We start from the raw sequence: 17,136 nt of genomic DNA on the forward strand, positions 1-17,136 counted from the left end.
CAAATGTCCCGAAATTCTCCAAGCAAAGTTGGGCATTTGAAAACAAAAAGAACAAAGTTCACGCATTTTCCTTAAAATGGCCGAATTTCATCATTAAACAAAGGGCAAACTTTGTAATTAAGTGAAGAGGCCAAACCAAAATCGCGATTCGGCCTTTTAGGCCGAAATTTGAAAGCCTAAGGCAATATAAACCAAAATCGTTCATTTTAAATAAAATTGTCGAGTTTTATAAAGGGGGAAGGTTTTAAAGTTTGGCTATTTCATTAAAATTGTAAAGCGAAAGTCTTGCTTTCTTCTCCAGAGCCCGGATTTCATCAAGGGTGATGTTAAAATAGAAAGCCAAAATCTTGCATTTTAGGTGAAGCATTCAAAATTGGATATGCTTCTTAAAAGGGCTTGAACTTAACATCTCGTAGTTCACCTCTCAGGCCTGAATTTCGTTTAAGTTGGAGACTGAATCAAGGTGAAGGTTCAGATTTCACGTTTGAGGAGAAACATTTCACAAAGAGCTTCTCAAGCCTGAACTCCACTTAGATGAAGCCAGACGTAAAATTAATTTAATTAATTTTTCAAATTGATTGATTAAAGGTGAAATTGATTGTTCGCAGGAAAACGACATCGGGAGGAGTTAAAGTGACGACTTAACACAAGATCAAAGCTAGGTACTAGAAGCTGGAGAAGAATATGCAGGAGCGCAAGATTGGAACCAAGCATTGGGAAGCGTGTCGTTGGACGACAAGTTGAAGGCCACCACCGAGACCAAAGACGAAAGAACATTCAAAATGCAGCGAATATGCATTCTTAGGATACACAGCTGGAAGAAATTCCAAAAATTCAGTTTAAAGACAAACTATTTTATTGTAAAGGATGCCCGTGGGCCCCGTTGAAGATAGCTTGAAACAAAGTGGGACACAGGTCAGTTATGTTCAACTACCAGATAGACCCAAATTGAAGTCAAATAGTGATAGGTAGTTGAGATGGTGGTTGAAGGGACAGCTGAGAATTGACTGGGCATGGATAAAGTTGCTAGCTTCTAGAAGGCAGAGTAGGGCCCTTGGATGCAGTCCATCCTGGCCTCTAATTCAGTATGTAAGTTCTATAAAAGGCTGAAGCCTTTTTTTTTGTAAAGGGTTAGATTATTGTTAGATTTTTAGGCAGTTAGAATATGCTACATTGTAGAGGGTTAAATTTTAGTAGTAGCATAGAGATGCTGTAGAAATTGTTGTAATGGCAGTTGAAGCAAATATGTGAACATTGAAATATGGTGTTTATTGTCTTTATTTTCTTCTATTTGCATGGTTTCTTCCAGCAATTTAGATAGATCTTTCTTTTGGGTGTGCAGGTATTTGATGGATTCAGGCTCATACCATTGAGGATATACTGATTGTATGTTCTTGTGTATGGTTAACCTGAGCCTTTAATTGTGTTTAGTTAAATTGCAAGTGTCCGTCTGAGCTGTGCCAGAATTGGGTGCTTAGCCATGCATTTGCAGTTTGAAAATCTTCCAAGTCCCCTTGAAGATTGTATCGTTCCTGCGAGGTTGTGAGCCATAATGACCAAGCAGGGATTGGTTTTGTCGAATCCGTCTTCCCGCATACCAGTCTTGTTAATCTTAGGTCTCTTAACCCTTCCCTTTTGCTTTTATTTCGCAATCTTAAAATACAGATCAGCTTGTTGCAAAACGTAGGTCCCCTTGTGCTCCCAGCAAAAAACACATCGACCGTTGAGTTATCCCGCAATCAAGAACTGACATTTGGAACCTTGAGGTTGTCCCCTTTGATCGATATAAAATAGCATTAGGGCATCCTTATACAAGAGAGGATAGGATACTCACGAGATCATTCTATTCTGCATTGGCCGGAATTAGTTGCAGCGATGCGACTTTAGCCACGTCAACACGCCAGAATTGGGTGTTTGGGCATGTACTTGCAGTTTGAAAATCTTCCAAGTCCCCTTGAAGATTGCACCGTTCCTGCGAGGTTGTGAGTTATTTTGACCAAGCAGGGATTGGCTATGTTGAATCCGTCTACCTGCATACCAGTCTTGTTAATTTTAGGTTTCCTAAACCCTTTTCCTTTGCTTTTATTTCCCAGTTCGAGAATGAGATGTTGATCAGCTTGTTTCGAAACATAAGTCCCCTTGTGCTCCCAGCAAAACACATCGACTGTTGAGTTATCCCGCAGTCAAGCATTGACATTTGGAACCTTGAGGTTGTCCCAAATGATCAATCCAGACAACATTAGGGCTTCCTTATACAAGAGAGGATAGGATACTCGGCGAGAACATTCTATTCTGCATTGGCCGGATAGAGTCGTAGCAATGCGACTTCAACCACGTCAACAGGAAGGTCCCAAGATATTTGACCATCCTAATTTGAAATTGCTTGAGGGCAAGCAATCTAGGGAAGGGAAGACTATCATGCTCCCCCATTTACAGTAGAAACGATCAATATAATTTTTTGCCATATAATATGTTAAGACAATAGGAAGATTATATTAGATTACATTGATGTTAGAAAATGATATCATATTAATTTACATTTTATACATTGAATAATGATATTATATTAGCAATAAACATTATATTAAAATGATGCATTAATAATATACATTATATTTTATACCTTAACAATGCTGGACGATGCCATTGCATTAAAGTATTTATTATACTTGTTGACCAATTTTCTTTAAGGCCTGAATACCTTTCTTAAGTGGGTGGTTTGACCGAAATGACCTCCACATCGGTTCATGGAGGGTCCCGTTAGGTAAGAGGGTAGCGACCCTTCAAAAAAGGGGCGCTACCAAACAGAATCATCGTGGCTTTCCACCACGATGGGGGTAGAATAAATACATCTCTCCCCGTGTGTATTTGTATATCATTAAACTTTTGTGTACAATCATAATTAAATTAGTGACATCAATACAATATAATATTGGATGGGCAAATAAAATACTATTGTTCAACTTCAAACAGTCTTAAGGCTACATTACTGTTAGACACTATGCATATGTGTATATATATATATATACATCTGTTAATAAATCCAGAAATGAATTGGAGAATCAAATTCAGTCTGCACAAATTGTTATAAATTTATAATACTGTGAATTCATATAATGCTAATAATATAAGGATTTGCGCAGTGATTGACAAATAATGATTAATATTGATATAAAGCAGAACTAACAGTAAGCATTGATACCGATCTAATATAAATCAGGGAGAACTGCTGTTAAGGGCAGTCCGCAAATCTAATATAAATCAGGGAGAACTACTGATAAGGGCACCCTGTAAATATAATATAATTCAGGGAGAACTGCTGATAAGGGCACCTTGCAAATATAATAAGAATCAGGGAGAACAGCTGATAGGGTACCCTGTAAATATAAATTAGGGAGAACTGCTATAAGGCACCCTACATAATAATATTGGATAGGGAGAACTGCTATAAGGCACCCTACATGGTAATATTGAGTAGGGGGAACTGTTGAATAAGACACCCTACATGATTATATTTTCCACTATCATAATTTATGTTTCTGTTTCTTATATTGCTACATGAATCTCTCTTTATGTTACAGCTGCTTATGTGATCATTCCCTAGTGTAATTAGTAGTATTTTCTGACTTTACTTTTGCAAGTTTGACTACAGCAGAGATTGAGGTACTTTATCTTAACCCCTACACTAAGATCTGAAACAGCATAACCAGGATATTTTAAGGCTATTTTATTAAGGGACATTATAGGCCACTTGAAGTGTTGGTATTTGTCATAAAGCATTTTCAGAAAGTGGGCGCCTTGAGTGTGGACTTTAATAAACACAAATCATTTATTTAATACTCACGTGGTGTTAGAAGAGGCACTTGGGAATTTGAAAAGGTTTATTTTTTGGAGTGAAAGATGGGCACCCAAGGGTCTATATAAGCAAGGCTTTTGGCCAAGGGAGTTATGCTTGTTTATTATTTCATTCCCTCAAATATTTTGGACATCTTGTTCATCTATCATGGAGACTAGAGGATGAAATGGCCTAATTTCCATTACTGAATTAGTGGAAGGAAACTCCTGATTTAGATTTGAGTGATCTCATTCAACGATTGCATTGGAGCTTCACTGTGGAAGACGATTAAGGATTCATGGTGAAATCATTCTTAGCTGTTCTTTCATTATTGCATTATATTGTGAATTCTATTGTAATTGTGAATATGATGGCAATGGTACAGGGCCAACTGGTGAAGGATTTGAAGGTTGTTTGTATAGGACTGAATTGTGAATTTGCAGTAGAGGTGGGTGATTATACCCAGCATCACAAATGCAGATTTTGGTGGCTATTAGAATGCCTTTGCAGGTCTAGGCAGCTCATTTGGGGAGGCTACCATAGCATCATATTTTAAACTTTGCCAGCTAGCTCAATGCCATTCTTTGTATTTATGGGTGGCTTGTTTAGCGCCATACATAATAACTTGGGTGCTGGTTTTCTGCGTTAATTGATTCAGATCTGCAGTTTCAGAATTGTCTATAATTCTTTGAAGTGGAAATAAATGATGTATTGAGAAGAGGCTGCTGTGTTCATAGTTCATAAGGGTTTATATTTTGTTGCTGCAATACATCTGATTTCTACAAGTCTAAGAATTATTTCAGTAAGTTTTATTTGTGGCAAAATATAATTCAAGTACAAAGTATTGAAATTTGTGAAGCAAGTGTTGTTTGATCAGATATTACATAATATTCCATTTGGGTATATTGCATAGTTTCTTTGGTTTGATGGGTTTATTACTCTAGACACCTAGCACTGGTTCAACACCATGATCTAATTGCAAGTTCCAGAAAGAATTTTCCAAACTTTGCAGGTAATGGATCTCAAAGGGTAGATGGACATATTCAAGCTTTTTATATTGAATGTGGTAGTCTTGGGGTTGCTCATTATGTGGTTGTGATACTTTTTGTTGAAATTTTAGTTGGACTTGCCTCTAAATGGTTTCATCAATTTGGTTGATGAACATATTGTAGGTCAAAATGGCTTGCAAAATAAGTTTTTTGTAATAGACTTATATTCTTTTTATGTATTTGGCTAAGGTGTTCGACAAATACTCTTAAACCACACTAGTTTTTTTTAGGCTTTGTGAATGCTTATCAATCCATAATTTGCATCGAAAATTATTTCTCTTGCATGAAGTTTTTGTAAGACGAATACTATTTAAATGATGTTAACATTACATCAAGGGAGAAACACAAAAAATCCATTGAAAATGCAGTTTTTTAGTTTTATAAGCCCTATCCGCCTAAGGTAAACAAGCACACCTAGCATTTCAACATTGTTAAGCAAATTGGAAGGAAATTATAGTAGATTTGAAAAGTGATTTTGTGAAACTTCAAATTTGCTGGTTGTAAATATTTTGAGTCTTTTTTTGTTCTTCTAAACATATAAATATATCTAGCATGTGAAATTTTTGATAACATGTCAAATTTACAAATTTAATTGCATTGAATTCAAATTATATAAATTTTATTGTTGATTTATACAAGTTTATGTTAATGAAATTGTTTGTTTTCTTTATCTGTGTAGTTTAGACTGCACAATAATCCTCTTTATTTTCCTGTGTTTGGATTCCTTTAAATAGCTTTGAAGTTTGGGCTTTTGTGTTTTTTTTCACATTTCTTCCATGCCATTTGCATGTGGATGTGTGAACTTCCCTTAATTTCTTCTTCCTTGAGAGTTGTATTCGTTAATACTTTCAGATATTTGTGTTGAAATAGGAAATTTCTTGTGTTTGGGTACTAAATTTATTTCTTTCTATGACCGATGGTGAAATTTTTTTTTTGTTATTTTTCAGAGGAGAAATTCAAACAATTGTTCTCTTTATCCTTTCTCAGAGGAATATCAATTTGGTTGAATAGAATTTGAAATGTTGATTTACTTTTTTTAAGGTCCAAATGTTACATTTCCTCCTGAAGAAGAAATACGAATAAGCTATGGCAGCAAGGGGAATGAGGTATTTTTCAAAGTAACCTAAAAATCAGCTGTTTGGGTTTACTTTGGTGTTTTATTATTTGTCTTTTGTATGTCATACTGATAGATAGCCTCTTTAATATTTAACTATTTTTCTGAATGGTTTCTTCAAAACTGGCTAAAATAGATTTTTTGAAATCTAAGGTAATTTCTTATTACCCTATGGTAACTGCGTTTCTACCTATCTTTCCTTGGTTTCTCTTCAGATGGAATTTTAAGGTCAGGGATGGCCCTTTGCTAGAGATTATGGTATAGTATCAGCTCATGAACTGCAGGTGCAATGGAATTGGGACTGGATTTCTGATTTATCACACCATTTCGTTGTGGGCACCATCCATTAGTGGAACTTCTCTGTCACCATATTTTATCCTCTGGTGGACATATTTTCTACTAGGGACTTGAGAATATGGGAGGCTGTTAAGTCAGTTCTGCATACGATGATTTTTCTACCAACCAAACATCAATTTTGAAACATTGAACCTCACCATAGATAAGCGTGTCTTTTCCTAAAATTAAGGTCATCATGTGAACTTGTTTTCATATAAAGTTCTTAACATGAATAATCTCCAAGTGGAGGGTGAATGCTTCCATCACATTTTGGAAATTGCGGAGATGAAGAGACCTTTTCCCATCTATTTCTTACTATTTGGCATCCTTCATGATATTGATGTCATCTCCAAACATGTTCCAATGTTCTTAAATTGATTCATTGTCTTACACTATGCTTATTTGTTGGTCTCTCTGGGTAGTTTGCAACAGGAAAGTCTTTCAGAGCACCTATTCCTCCCACCAAGAATGTCCAAAAGAATTAGGAGGCATATTATGGATACATTTAAAGCATATTCTTCTTTACCCATTTTGGGTTATCATTTTGAGTTAAGATATGTTCTCCAGTGTTGATCAAGTGTATTTTAGGGTATAAAACGAAGGTGCAAATTTAGTTTCTCTTGTGAAGTGGATGTTGCAAGTCAAGGAAAGGTGCTAAATGTAGAATTTTTTAAATGACACGAAGTATCTCCACGACTCTTAGGCTCAATTCATAGAATGGGTATGCTATATTTATTCGTGAGGTGTGATATCCCCATATTATCAAATAATAGTGATTTATATCTGAATATGCTTATACATCAATTATTTAGTTATGAGTTTATTGTTCATTCAAATTAAAGATATGAATGAACCTCCTTAGTATTAAATAATCAAACTCATCAATAAACAGATTACTAATATGCCTTCATATTAATATTACGTATCACATATTAATAATCTTATTAATATCAAATATTCATTAAATAATTATTAAACAGTAACAATAAATATTAATTTGCAATTATAATTACTAACAATAATATTCAAACTAATTATTAATAGTCACAAGAAATATTTATTACAATCAATAATTACTATTAAATAATATTTATTAAATCGTCACATAAATATTAATTTGTGTTTATTACAATCAATAATAATTATTAAGAAATATTCACAAATAGTATCGGTAAACATCATGGTTAACTGATGCTTATTTGGAATCACCGAAGTGGTGTAGTGCAAAGGCTGTGATCTAATAGACACATTGTTATACCGTTTCTTTTGAAGAGACATTTCCGTTGAACACTTTAAATAGAATGGTCTCTCTCCCAGCCAAGGTAGCACGTAAGAAAGGGAAATAAAGAAAAAGGTCAGCAGTCCCACGGTCTGTGCTGGTAAGAATATGGTCAACTAAGATTATAGTAGGATGTTACAAATATAATAAGATGCTGTTAATAAAATAAAATACTGTTAACACAACATGATGCTGTTAAAATCATAATATACTGTAAATACAGTATAATACTATCAATATAATTTAATGCTGCTCATACAATTTAATACGATTAATGTGACATAAGAGGGAAGAATAGGAGAGTGGTAAGACAATCATTATATATGTCTGATTATAAGAGGACGGTCGATGGGATGAATATAGAACTGGAAACTCATTCTGTCTCTTAATCATAAGGATCGGTATTTAAGGAGAAAGAATAAGTCTGGCAAACAGTCACAATAAGAGATAGATATCTGAGCATAAGTAGCAAGATGATCAGCAGTCTTATATATTGATAACATGCATAATGGAATATATTAATAATTTGCATAGGTGACTATAATATTAATAGTAATAATAATGATAATAAATAATGAAATTAGATTTATATATATGATAAAGATGTTAGCAATTTATATATTCGCTGAATATATATACATATATAATGGAAATAATATCATTGAGATAATCTATATAAATTCTTCTTCTCTTATTACATTTCTAAGCATGGTGAAGGAAGGTTTGAGAGCATTGCAAGAGGTGTACAGCGTATGAGCATCCTTCTAGATATGCCACCTCAAAGTGGGACAAGATGAGCCCATAGAGGCCAAAGGAGTACAGAGGGTACGGTCTTCTGTACTCCTTTGGGTCTAGGAAGAGATTGTTTCTAGGGCACTCTCCACAATCTTTCCCCTCTTCTCCACCATGGCTCACAAATACAAGAAGTAACATCGTTAAGGTATTAGGATGATGACTAGATGAGAGTCAAAGGCACCTTATTGTAGCTTCCCTACTATCTCCACATGGATCAATTGTTGAAGTGAATCAATCATAAGAGGTGAGAGGTTGATATGAAGGAGAGGAACGGTGTAAAGCCCTCACTAGGTATGCCACCTCATGATGATGGTTGGGGACCATTGGTTAAGGACCACATGAGGCCATAGAGGATAAGGTCTTGTTATTGGGCCTAGGGTAGAGGATACTTGGGCCACCTCATCATGTCTTCCAATTCAACCCTTGTTATGGTTGAGTTTCCATGTAATTGTTGATATGGGTTGTATAGATCAATATATACATATCCTAACCCTAGAACTGGATGTATTTCATGAGTTATATCCACATTGCTGTCTACTCTCATTTGCAGGTTTCGAAAAATAGACTTATCTCATCTTATTCTTAAATGAAGATTATATTCCTAACTATGTTTGCCCTTTTTTCATTCTGGATTTGTGAACTTAGGACAAAACTAGGGCATTTACAAAAAGGGACATTACATGAGGCCACACTTGCTGTTCGATAATTGTTAAGAGTTAGTTAATTCATATTGGCATTGTAAAATGTATCAAAGTACATTTGATGCAGTCTTTTTATTCCAATATATGGGTTTGCCTTGTTTGCTTTTTGATTACTAAGTAGATTTTTTTGTTTGAATGTCCTTGGTTATATAGAGGAATGTGTTTGTTTAATCATAGAGCCTAGCTTATGGTTCATGAATGCACTCTTGGTTACCATGTTTTGTTTCCACCAGTTTTACCCAAGGATGCCTTTCCTGGGAAAAATCAGGCGTCCTGGAAACGGAATAATCTCAGGGATGGGGGAAGGCAAGGGACGCCTCCTCATGTATTAACTATTACATTACTTCATGTATATGAATTTATGAATTTTTACTTGCATTTGAACTCTCAATTCAACTCAATTGCTATGTATAATGTATATGATGAATGATTTATCAATGCTATCATATAAATATTTGAAATTTCCCTATTAATTTTAAATTTTCCCTATTTTTTATATAGCCATCCTCCCGTCCTCAAAAATGGTAAAAAAAAAAATCCATCTCGAAAACCCGTTTCCCCATCCCCTAGCCCCCCTGTCTTGGAAACTCGGTAACATAGGTTTCCACATGTGCTCGCAAGAGAAGCTTGAAACTTGACTCTGGTGTCTAATGTGCTCAAACTAGCATGTTGTTGTTTGTATACCACCATCACAAATTCACAATTAATATGCTTATAAACAATTTTCCTTTTTAGTTGTAGTGAAGGTTCTATTCTGCATCCTCTCATGACTTTGTGATGATTACCCATGATGAATATTGTGTCTGTCATGTTAGGTGATTCCTCGGTGCATATGTAGTATGAAAAGCTAAGGGGACTTATTATAAGTGCTATAATTCATTTTACATCCTTGGTGCATATATAACCTAGTGTTCAATCTGCTTTACATTAGGTCTTTTGGGTTTGTGGTTGCCATTAGGCAATGGCTGATCAAGGCCTAGGTTTCACATCTTCTTTATCCTATTGAGTCCTTAAGGAAATACCCCCCCAGGTTCTGCAGAGCCTTTAGAAAAAAGAACCTGTTCTAATGCTATGAATTTGTCTGAAACCACTCTTTGATTGTTGATGTATCACTCTCTCTGTTTGAGATTCTTTGTATCCCTTGCCTGTCTTTGGTTTTTGGCACTACAAGAGACGGCCTGTGGTTTTGAACAACAACAGTGACCATTTCTCATTAATATTTAAAACCAATATTTAATTGGTTTTCTGACTGATTTACATAAGTGTGGCTGGAATAAAAAGTTGAATTGTTCTTGTAGATGCTGCATTTAATTTAGGTATGAGAAAATATTTGTTTGTTAGCAATCATCCCAATTTTGGGATTGTTGTAAATTTCATTGATTTCGGCTCTGAAAAATAATCCTGTAACATAGCTGTAGATAGGGGGGGTTTGGATAAGTTCTGTTGATTAGCACAGAAAACAGAAGTTGTGGGTAGAAGGTTGAGTTTCCCGTAGACTAGACCCACTGTTTTGTTAAGCGTAATCTATTTATTCTTCTGTCATGTTGCACATCTGTCGAACACATATTTGCTAGTTAGTATTCTTGATTAGACAGCTCACAGTTGAGCTCTCTAGGTTAGACCACATTAAGATATTCTTTTGAACCAACAGAATGAAATTGTTTTGATTATTTAAGTATATCAATCATTTGTCGAAAGCTTGAACCACAAGCAGCCATGACTTCTGTATTGGTTTCCTACAAAGGAATGTTTGTTGGCTCTTCTAATACATATTAATGCTTCAATTGTCTGATAGTATTTCTTTTTTTTAAACTTATCTTCATCCTTCTTATTGAATCTTTACTGAAGAATCTATAACTTCCTAATGGAATAGGATAGACACTTCTAATTGAATATTGATACTTGTCTAGAATTGTAGTGGCTTCTGACCATGTTGAGGGTGCTAACTAATAAAAATTGCAAGGTGAGATTTTGAACAAAGTTATTGTAACGACTGAAAGGAGATGTAGACTTGCAAGCAATGATTAGCAACTAAATGGATTCAAAAGTGACAGTTAAGTTTTTCTTATTAGCAATGGAGAGTTGCATGATAAGTTTAGCTGGCAGAACCTGAAAGATCTTTGTTTTGTCTTCCAAAGATCTAAAACAAAGAAAATGAAATTGTATAAAGAAGCAAGTCCATAAAAGTTAAAAGTTTTTCTTATTAGGAGTTGCATGAGCAGTTGCGTGATAAGTTTATCTTGCAAAACCTCAAAGATATTTGTTGTCTTTCAAAAATTTAAAATTAATAAAATGAATATAAATAAAGAAGGAAGTCAACAAAAAATAATTTCTCGGCTTGGAAGAAATTAATTTGAAGATCTAGAATAAGAGTAGATGGTTTGTTTTTGAAAAAAAAAAAAGAGTAGATGGTTTGGCCATTGAATTTGAATTCTTCTTCATAAACTGGATTATATATTATTATACTGTTGAATGGTTGGTATACCACCTAAATTTTAATGTGTTTCCTTTAAAAATCTGAAGATGTTTTACTTCATTATTTGAATGCATCCATATGATTCCTAATTTAATTAGCTGTTTGATTTATTTTGTAGTTGTAATATCTACTAAGCATCTGATCAGCAAGCCTTTGAAATTTATTCTTTTTTCACATTCATCTTCCACTTATGTTCAGGCTAGTTGGAGCTAATTAAATCTATGCTTTCCTTTGATTTTGATTTTTTGAATTAATCTAGAAACTTTTCATGAGGCTTAGCTTTTAAAAAATGGCATTCTTTTGTAGGAATTGCTTTACCTCTATGGGTTTGTGATTGAGAACAATCCAGATGATTATTTAATGGTATGGGAAACAGTGTAACTTGATTTATTTACATTTTCTCTGTTTTTCCCATTTCTTAGCTGGAATTTATTAGAAATGTATTACTAAATTGGAAGGAGTTAGTCTCATAGATATTTATTGCATCAAATTGTGTGAAAAAAGAGCCTAAGGTCTATTGATATGTAGCTTATAGACTATTATATATTTTTTCTTCCTTTGTGTTCCTCAATTTACATTGCACCTAACCATGTTTATGCACTGATATGCTACTCTTTTTTAGATTTAATTGTTACATTGGCATTTAGAAGAAAAGACAAAATGTATTAGTAGAAATTATATGAGGTGATATAAAAGATCTTATTTATTTTTTCATTGATAAATATGCTAAATAAGGTAAAAGTGCAAAGCAAAGAATAATTTCTTGTAGAGAAGTCAAAAGGGTTCTTGAAAACATATGGACTATCTGTTGGTTGAAAATTTTGTACACTTGGGAAAATATACAAAATTGTGGCTTCAACCACAGTGTGTGAGTAAAACTCTCCTAATTAAGGGAAGGCTCCCCATATCTTTATCTAATCTAAAACTAAATAGGATGAGACATCAGTCTTTCTTCTTTCTTCACGAAAGCCAATATCCTTTTCTCTTCATAGAAAAGTGATAGCAAGTTAACTCAGAACAACAATAACAACTTTTTGAAATAAGATGAGAGAAAGGAAATGAAGTTTCCTGAAAGCTCAAAGACTTCTGTCACTTCCTTCGGTACGGGACAGCAATATCAAACTCAAAAACTTGAATATACGAAGTCCTATCTACCCTTTTCTATGCTAATAATATCAAGAACAAACTATAGCAGCACAAAGTCTGAAATATCTTATTCTCTTTTACACAAAACAATAAGGACTAGTATAAGCTCAAAGACTCACAACTATTCCTTATCACAAAATCTGTTTTTAATTTCTTTCAAGAACAAGTGTAAGCACAAAGTCTTACAACTCTTCATAAAAGAATGTCTACTCTAATTGATATTAACCTCCAATACTTGCAGCACATACACTGCAAATCAAATTCGATTAAGCTCTCTAAGAAACACTTGCAAGAAAGATAATATGGAACACAAACTCAAGAATGTAGCACAAAGCCTCAATGCTTTAGTAATCTTCTTCTATTTGCTTTCTTTCCAAAAGATAAAAATTACAATAGACCCTCTCAAGTATTTATAGGAGAGGAGTCTTGAGACAAGGTGGGAGGATCCTAATTAACTTGAGAAATTCTCTCAACTATCAAGACTTATTCAATAACTAACTATGACTTATTCAAAGTCACAAGTCCTATTCTAAATTGACTTGTAACTCATCTACTTGTAATTACAAAAGTGCAAGTAATGACTTAACCTGCAATTTACAAAATGTTTTACAAGTAAACATTTCAAAAGAGAAACTACAACTAAGAGATTACAATTATGAAAATGCAACTAAGTGTTGAAAAACACTTAGGTTGCAGCATGTGAAGACATGAATCTTTTGAACTTCTGGATGATCATTTGCAGCTCATCAGGATTCGGTTCATGGGTATTCTTTGCCACGATCATGGTTTTTACAATAACATCGCTGCAATGAGGGATTGTGGCATTATTCTTCTCAAAGGAAGACTGAATTTCCTGCAAGAAGACTTGATAGGCAACCAAATCTTGAATAGTAAAATGGTTCACTCCTCCACTCATGATGAATCTTCAACTCTAGATCTGAGAGAACCCTTTCTTTTGATAATAATTCCCCATTGTGATCCATGATATTGCAAGAAGCTTTCTCACAACGAGAAACAATATCCTGAAATACTTCCAATCGCAGTCTCATAGAATCATCAGTGTCTTCAACAAGTGACTTGAGAACAAGGGCTTTGTTCTCCAAGAGCTCTTGGTATTCTAGATATACAACCCCTCGAAGGAATAACCTGATGTTCTAGAAGAGCACTCAACTTTTCTCGAGGAATTTTGAGCCATGTTGTCAAGCTATCTTCCACCTTTTCTAAGTTTTGTTTGAAAGCGTCAGAAACTTGGTTCAATTGTTCCTCAATGGTCTTCAATTTGAGCATCATTTGAAAAACCTCCTTCAAGACCTGTGCACATAAATGATGAAGCTGATCCACCCAAGATTCCAATGCTTGTACCTTTTGAGCAACTCTCTCAACTCCTTGAATTGATTCTTGTGGACCGGAAGAACTTGAAGGATTGCTCCCTTCACTAGCGGATTTTGTAATCCTTTGAACAGCTGCAACAGGTTGCCTGTTCTCTTCTTCCAGCTTGTTTTTCTTTGCTAGAAGCTCGTCATATCGCTGTATTGGTGAAGCTACAGACTGTTGGGCATCATGCTTGACCACTTCATGCGTTTGCTTACCCAATTCTACCCTTGTGATCCTGTAATCAGCAGCTTGCATTTCCTCATGTGGCTTGTCTACAAGAGGCTCGACAATTTTCAACCACCTTCATCTTGTTATTGTCAACTGTTACCCTTGAGATCGTCTTGGCTCTTTTAGCAACCTTGGGTCTTGATTGCTTAAGTTGCTAACAATCAAAGACATCAGGAGAAATTTTCTGCTTCTTTCTCTTGGGAGCGAAAGAACTAAGCCATGGACGTAAAGCCATTAGTTCTCCTTCAGTAACAGCTGAAAGTAGAGGAGAAGCAGTTTCTGTTTGAACAACTTTGTTCATCCTGGGGGAAGTATCTGTCTGGATAGCAACCATGGCTTGCTCAGTAACCAAGGGGCATGGAGATTGTTTCATAAACTCCTCGGAGTTGGAAGTAGAGGTATCAATCTCTGACAAATGAATACATGCAGGAGTATCCTCGAAGATTTCTAGCAAACTCTCTTGTTGATGATCAAGAGGTGGCTCAACTGCTGAAATGGGAACGACATTCTGAGGAGACTCATCTACTACTGCAGGAACATCATGAATAATGGAAGAAGCATCGGCATCTGTGTCAGGAGGAGACAAAGGTAGCTCCATGTGGATTGAGGAAGGAACCTCATGAGGTGACTCCGAAGTTAGTGATTTAGGAGCATCATCTGAATGTTGTTCTTCTTCTAGATTTTCGGGATCAATCACATGAATGTGAAGCTGGGATTTCTCCTTCCCACGAACTGTCGTCTCCTCAGGAGGAAGTACCATCGCCCGACTAACCCGCAACTTGATTCTTGTGCCCAAATATGATGCACCTTCCTTGTTATCTATCTAGATTTCAGATTTGCGGCCGAGGGGTCTTGTAGAATCATCTTCTCTTCCAACCTTGATCTTGATGAGTACACCATTACCTTTGAGCCAAGTGTTGGTGTTAGCTAGGATAGGCTGAAATCTCTCAAGAATGGAAGTGCATTCTTTATGTGAGCACTGAATTAAAGGAAGTGGGGCTTCATCAACTCTTCGTGAAACATATTCTGGATCAAGGACATTCCCATTATCAATCATTCCTTGCGGAATGTCCATCAGGTTCAAATCAATAATCTGCTCAAGGGTGAGCCTACAATAATCCATCTTATGAACCTCCTTTTCTGTACAAAGATCCACCCATATATCCTCTATGCAATGCACATGTATGAAGGAATTTTTGATTCTCTCCTTTATACCTTGGCAGTCAAAATCTGCTCTTGATTTAAACCTTTTGATTTTTATCTCCTGCATTTCGATCTCCATAGCTTTGGCTATGGTGGATGTAACAAGGGAATACCGACCAATCTTCAATGGATTAGTTGTAGAAATCCCCATTCCAACCTTATGTTTGACAGATTGATGTGCATGAACTGCCATGATCTGTCTTCCCAACTCCATAAGAATAATCTTATTAGTTGAGTAGCTAGGGAGCATGTATGGCTGCCCGTTGTAACATCCAACTCTCATGTAAGGGAAAGTCGGGAATTGAAGGAACAAGCAACCATATTCATTCACTCTTTCCCATGCCTCATTTGATACTCTTATATTCTTTAGAGTCTTGTCAAACTGACACATGAAATAACCAAAGAATGCATCCTGAACCCTCCTGAAATGTAATCTGCTGGGTCTCAAAGGCAGCTGATCATAGTACTCCCACACAGGTATAAGCGAGCAATCACCCTTGGTAGAAAGACCAGGGAAATGTCTAAGTGATGCTGCTAAATACACCAAGTATGAGTTCATATAGAATGTCATGGTAGTAGGGACTCCTGCAAGTTGTTCACACAAGGCGTCATTGATAATTTCTCCCCATGAGATGTGATGGGACTGCCTTATAAACATGATAAACTGATACATCCAGGGCTCAAAAACTTTAGAATTCTCTAGACTCAACATCTTGCTGAGAAGAGTAGTGATGTCTCCAATTTCCCACTTGAAGTCACAACGGTACAACTTAGCCCACCTTGTGAAAGCGGCACGTGGCTCATGGATCCATCTGTTAATTTGACATTTGCAATATTTTTCCCTCTTGACATAATAATCAGCTGCACTATCTTTGGAAATCTCCATATACACAGGTGCTGATGGTATTTTGTCAATACTATCTGCATCAAGACGGATTATTGCCTCCCCATCATCATTTCTGATAGTTCTTGTCTCTTTATCAAAATGGTGAGCACAAGCAAGAACAAACTCAGGTTCTAGGGCAGCCACCGGAAAAGAAGAAGCATGGTGAATGTGGCTGTCCAACAGTTGTTGCATATTACTATCTTGCGGATTCTCCACCCTTTTGATGAAACATGACATGTCAACATGCCCTATTTCTGTATCCTTGATATGATCCATAGGAGAGGAAACTTGTGAAGGAGAAACCTCATTATGGTACTTATCAAATTTATATTTCATCTTCTTTGGAACGGAAGATGATGGTAAATCTGACATTGAGGAACAACCTGGTATGCTGCGATGAAGACTTGAGAGTGTCAAAGCAACATCAAGATCAGCTGCAACTATCATCTTCTCTTCTTCAAATGGGAAAAACTCTAACTCTTGCACTTCACAACATTGTGAGAGGAAGAGGGAAATAAATGGGGATGCTTGAAACTTGGCTTTTGACCAATTTCGGATCTTGGGGAATGTTTTTCAAGTATACAGGTGGGGAAGAACAAATGTGCAATCAAACTTTTGAAACCCAAATGCAAGTGTACTTGTAAAAAGGAAATGAAGAAGTGGGTGAAAAATGAGATTTTGAAATGTGGAAAATGGTGGGAATGGTAGGTACGG

At 35.6% G+C, this 17,136-nt stretch overlaps 1 protein-coding gene across 5 annotated transcripts in view; it reads left to right on the forward strand.

Moving 5' to 3' along the window:
* Positions 1-17,136, forward strand: part of LOC131074771 (uncharacterized) — a 294,384-nt gene that overhangs the window by 208,616 nt on the left and 68,632 nt on the right. For 4 of the 5 annotated variants that reach the window (XM_058011449.2, XM_058011466.2, XM_058011460.2 and 1 more), the window contains 2 exons: positions 5,926-5,990; positions 11,892-11,948. In XM_058011449.2, the coding sequence (XP_057867432.2) occupies positions 5,926-5,990; positions 11,892-11,948 (122 nt within the window). The remainder of the gene's footprint in view (positions 1-5,925; positions 5,991-11,891; positions 11,949-17,136) is intronic. The other variant, XM_058011456.2, reaches the window with a different exon arrangement.

The sequence above is a fragment of the Cryptomeria japonica genome, chromosome 11 (assembly GCF_030272615.1).
Source record: "Cryptomeria japonica chromosome 11, Sugi_1.0, whole genome shotgun sequence".
NCBI lineage: Eukaryota > Viridiplantae > Streptophyta > Pinopsida > Cupressales > Cupressaceae > Cryptomeria > Cryptomeria japonica.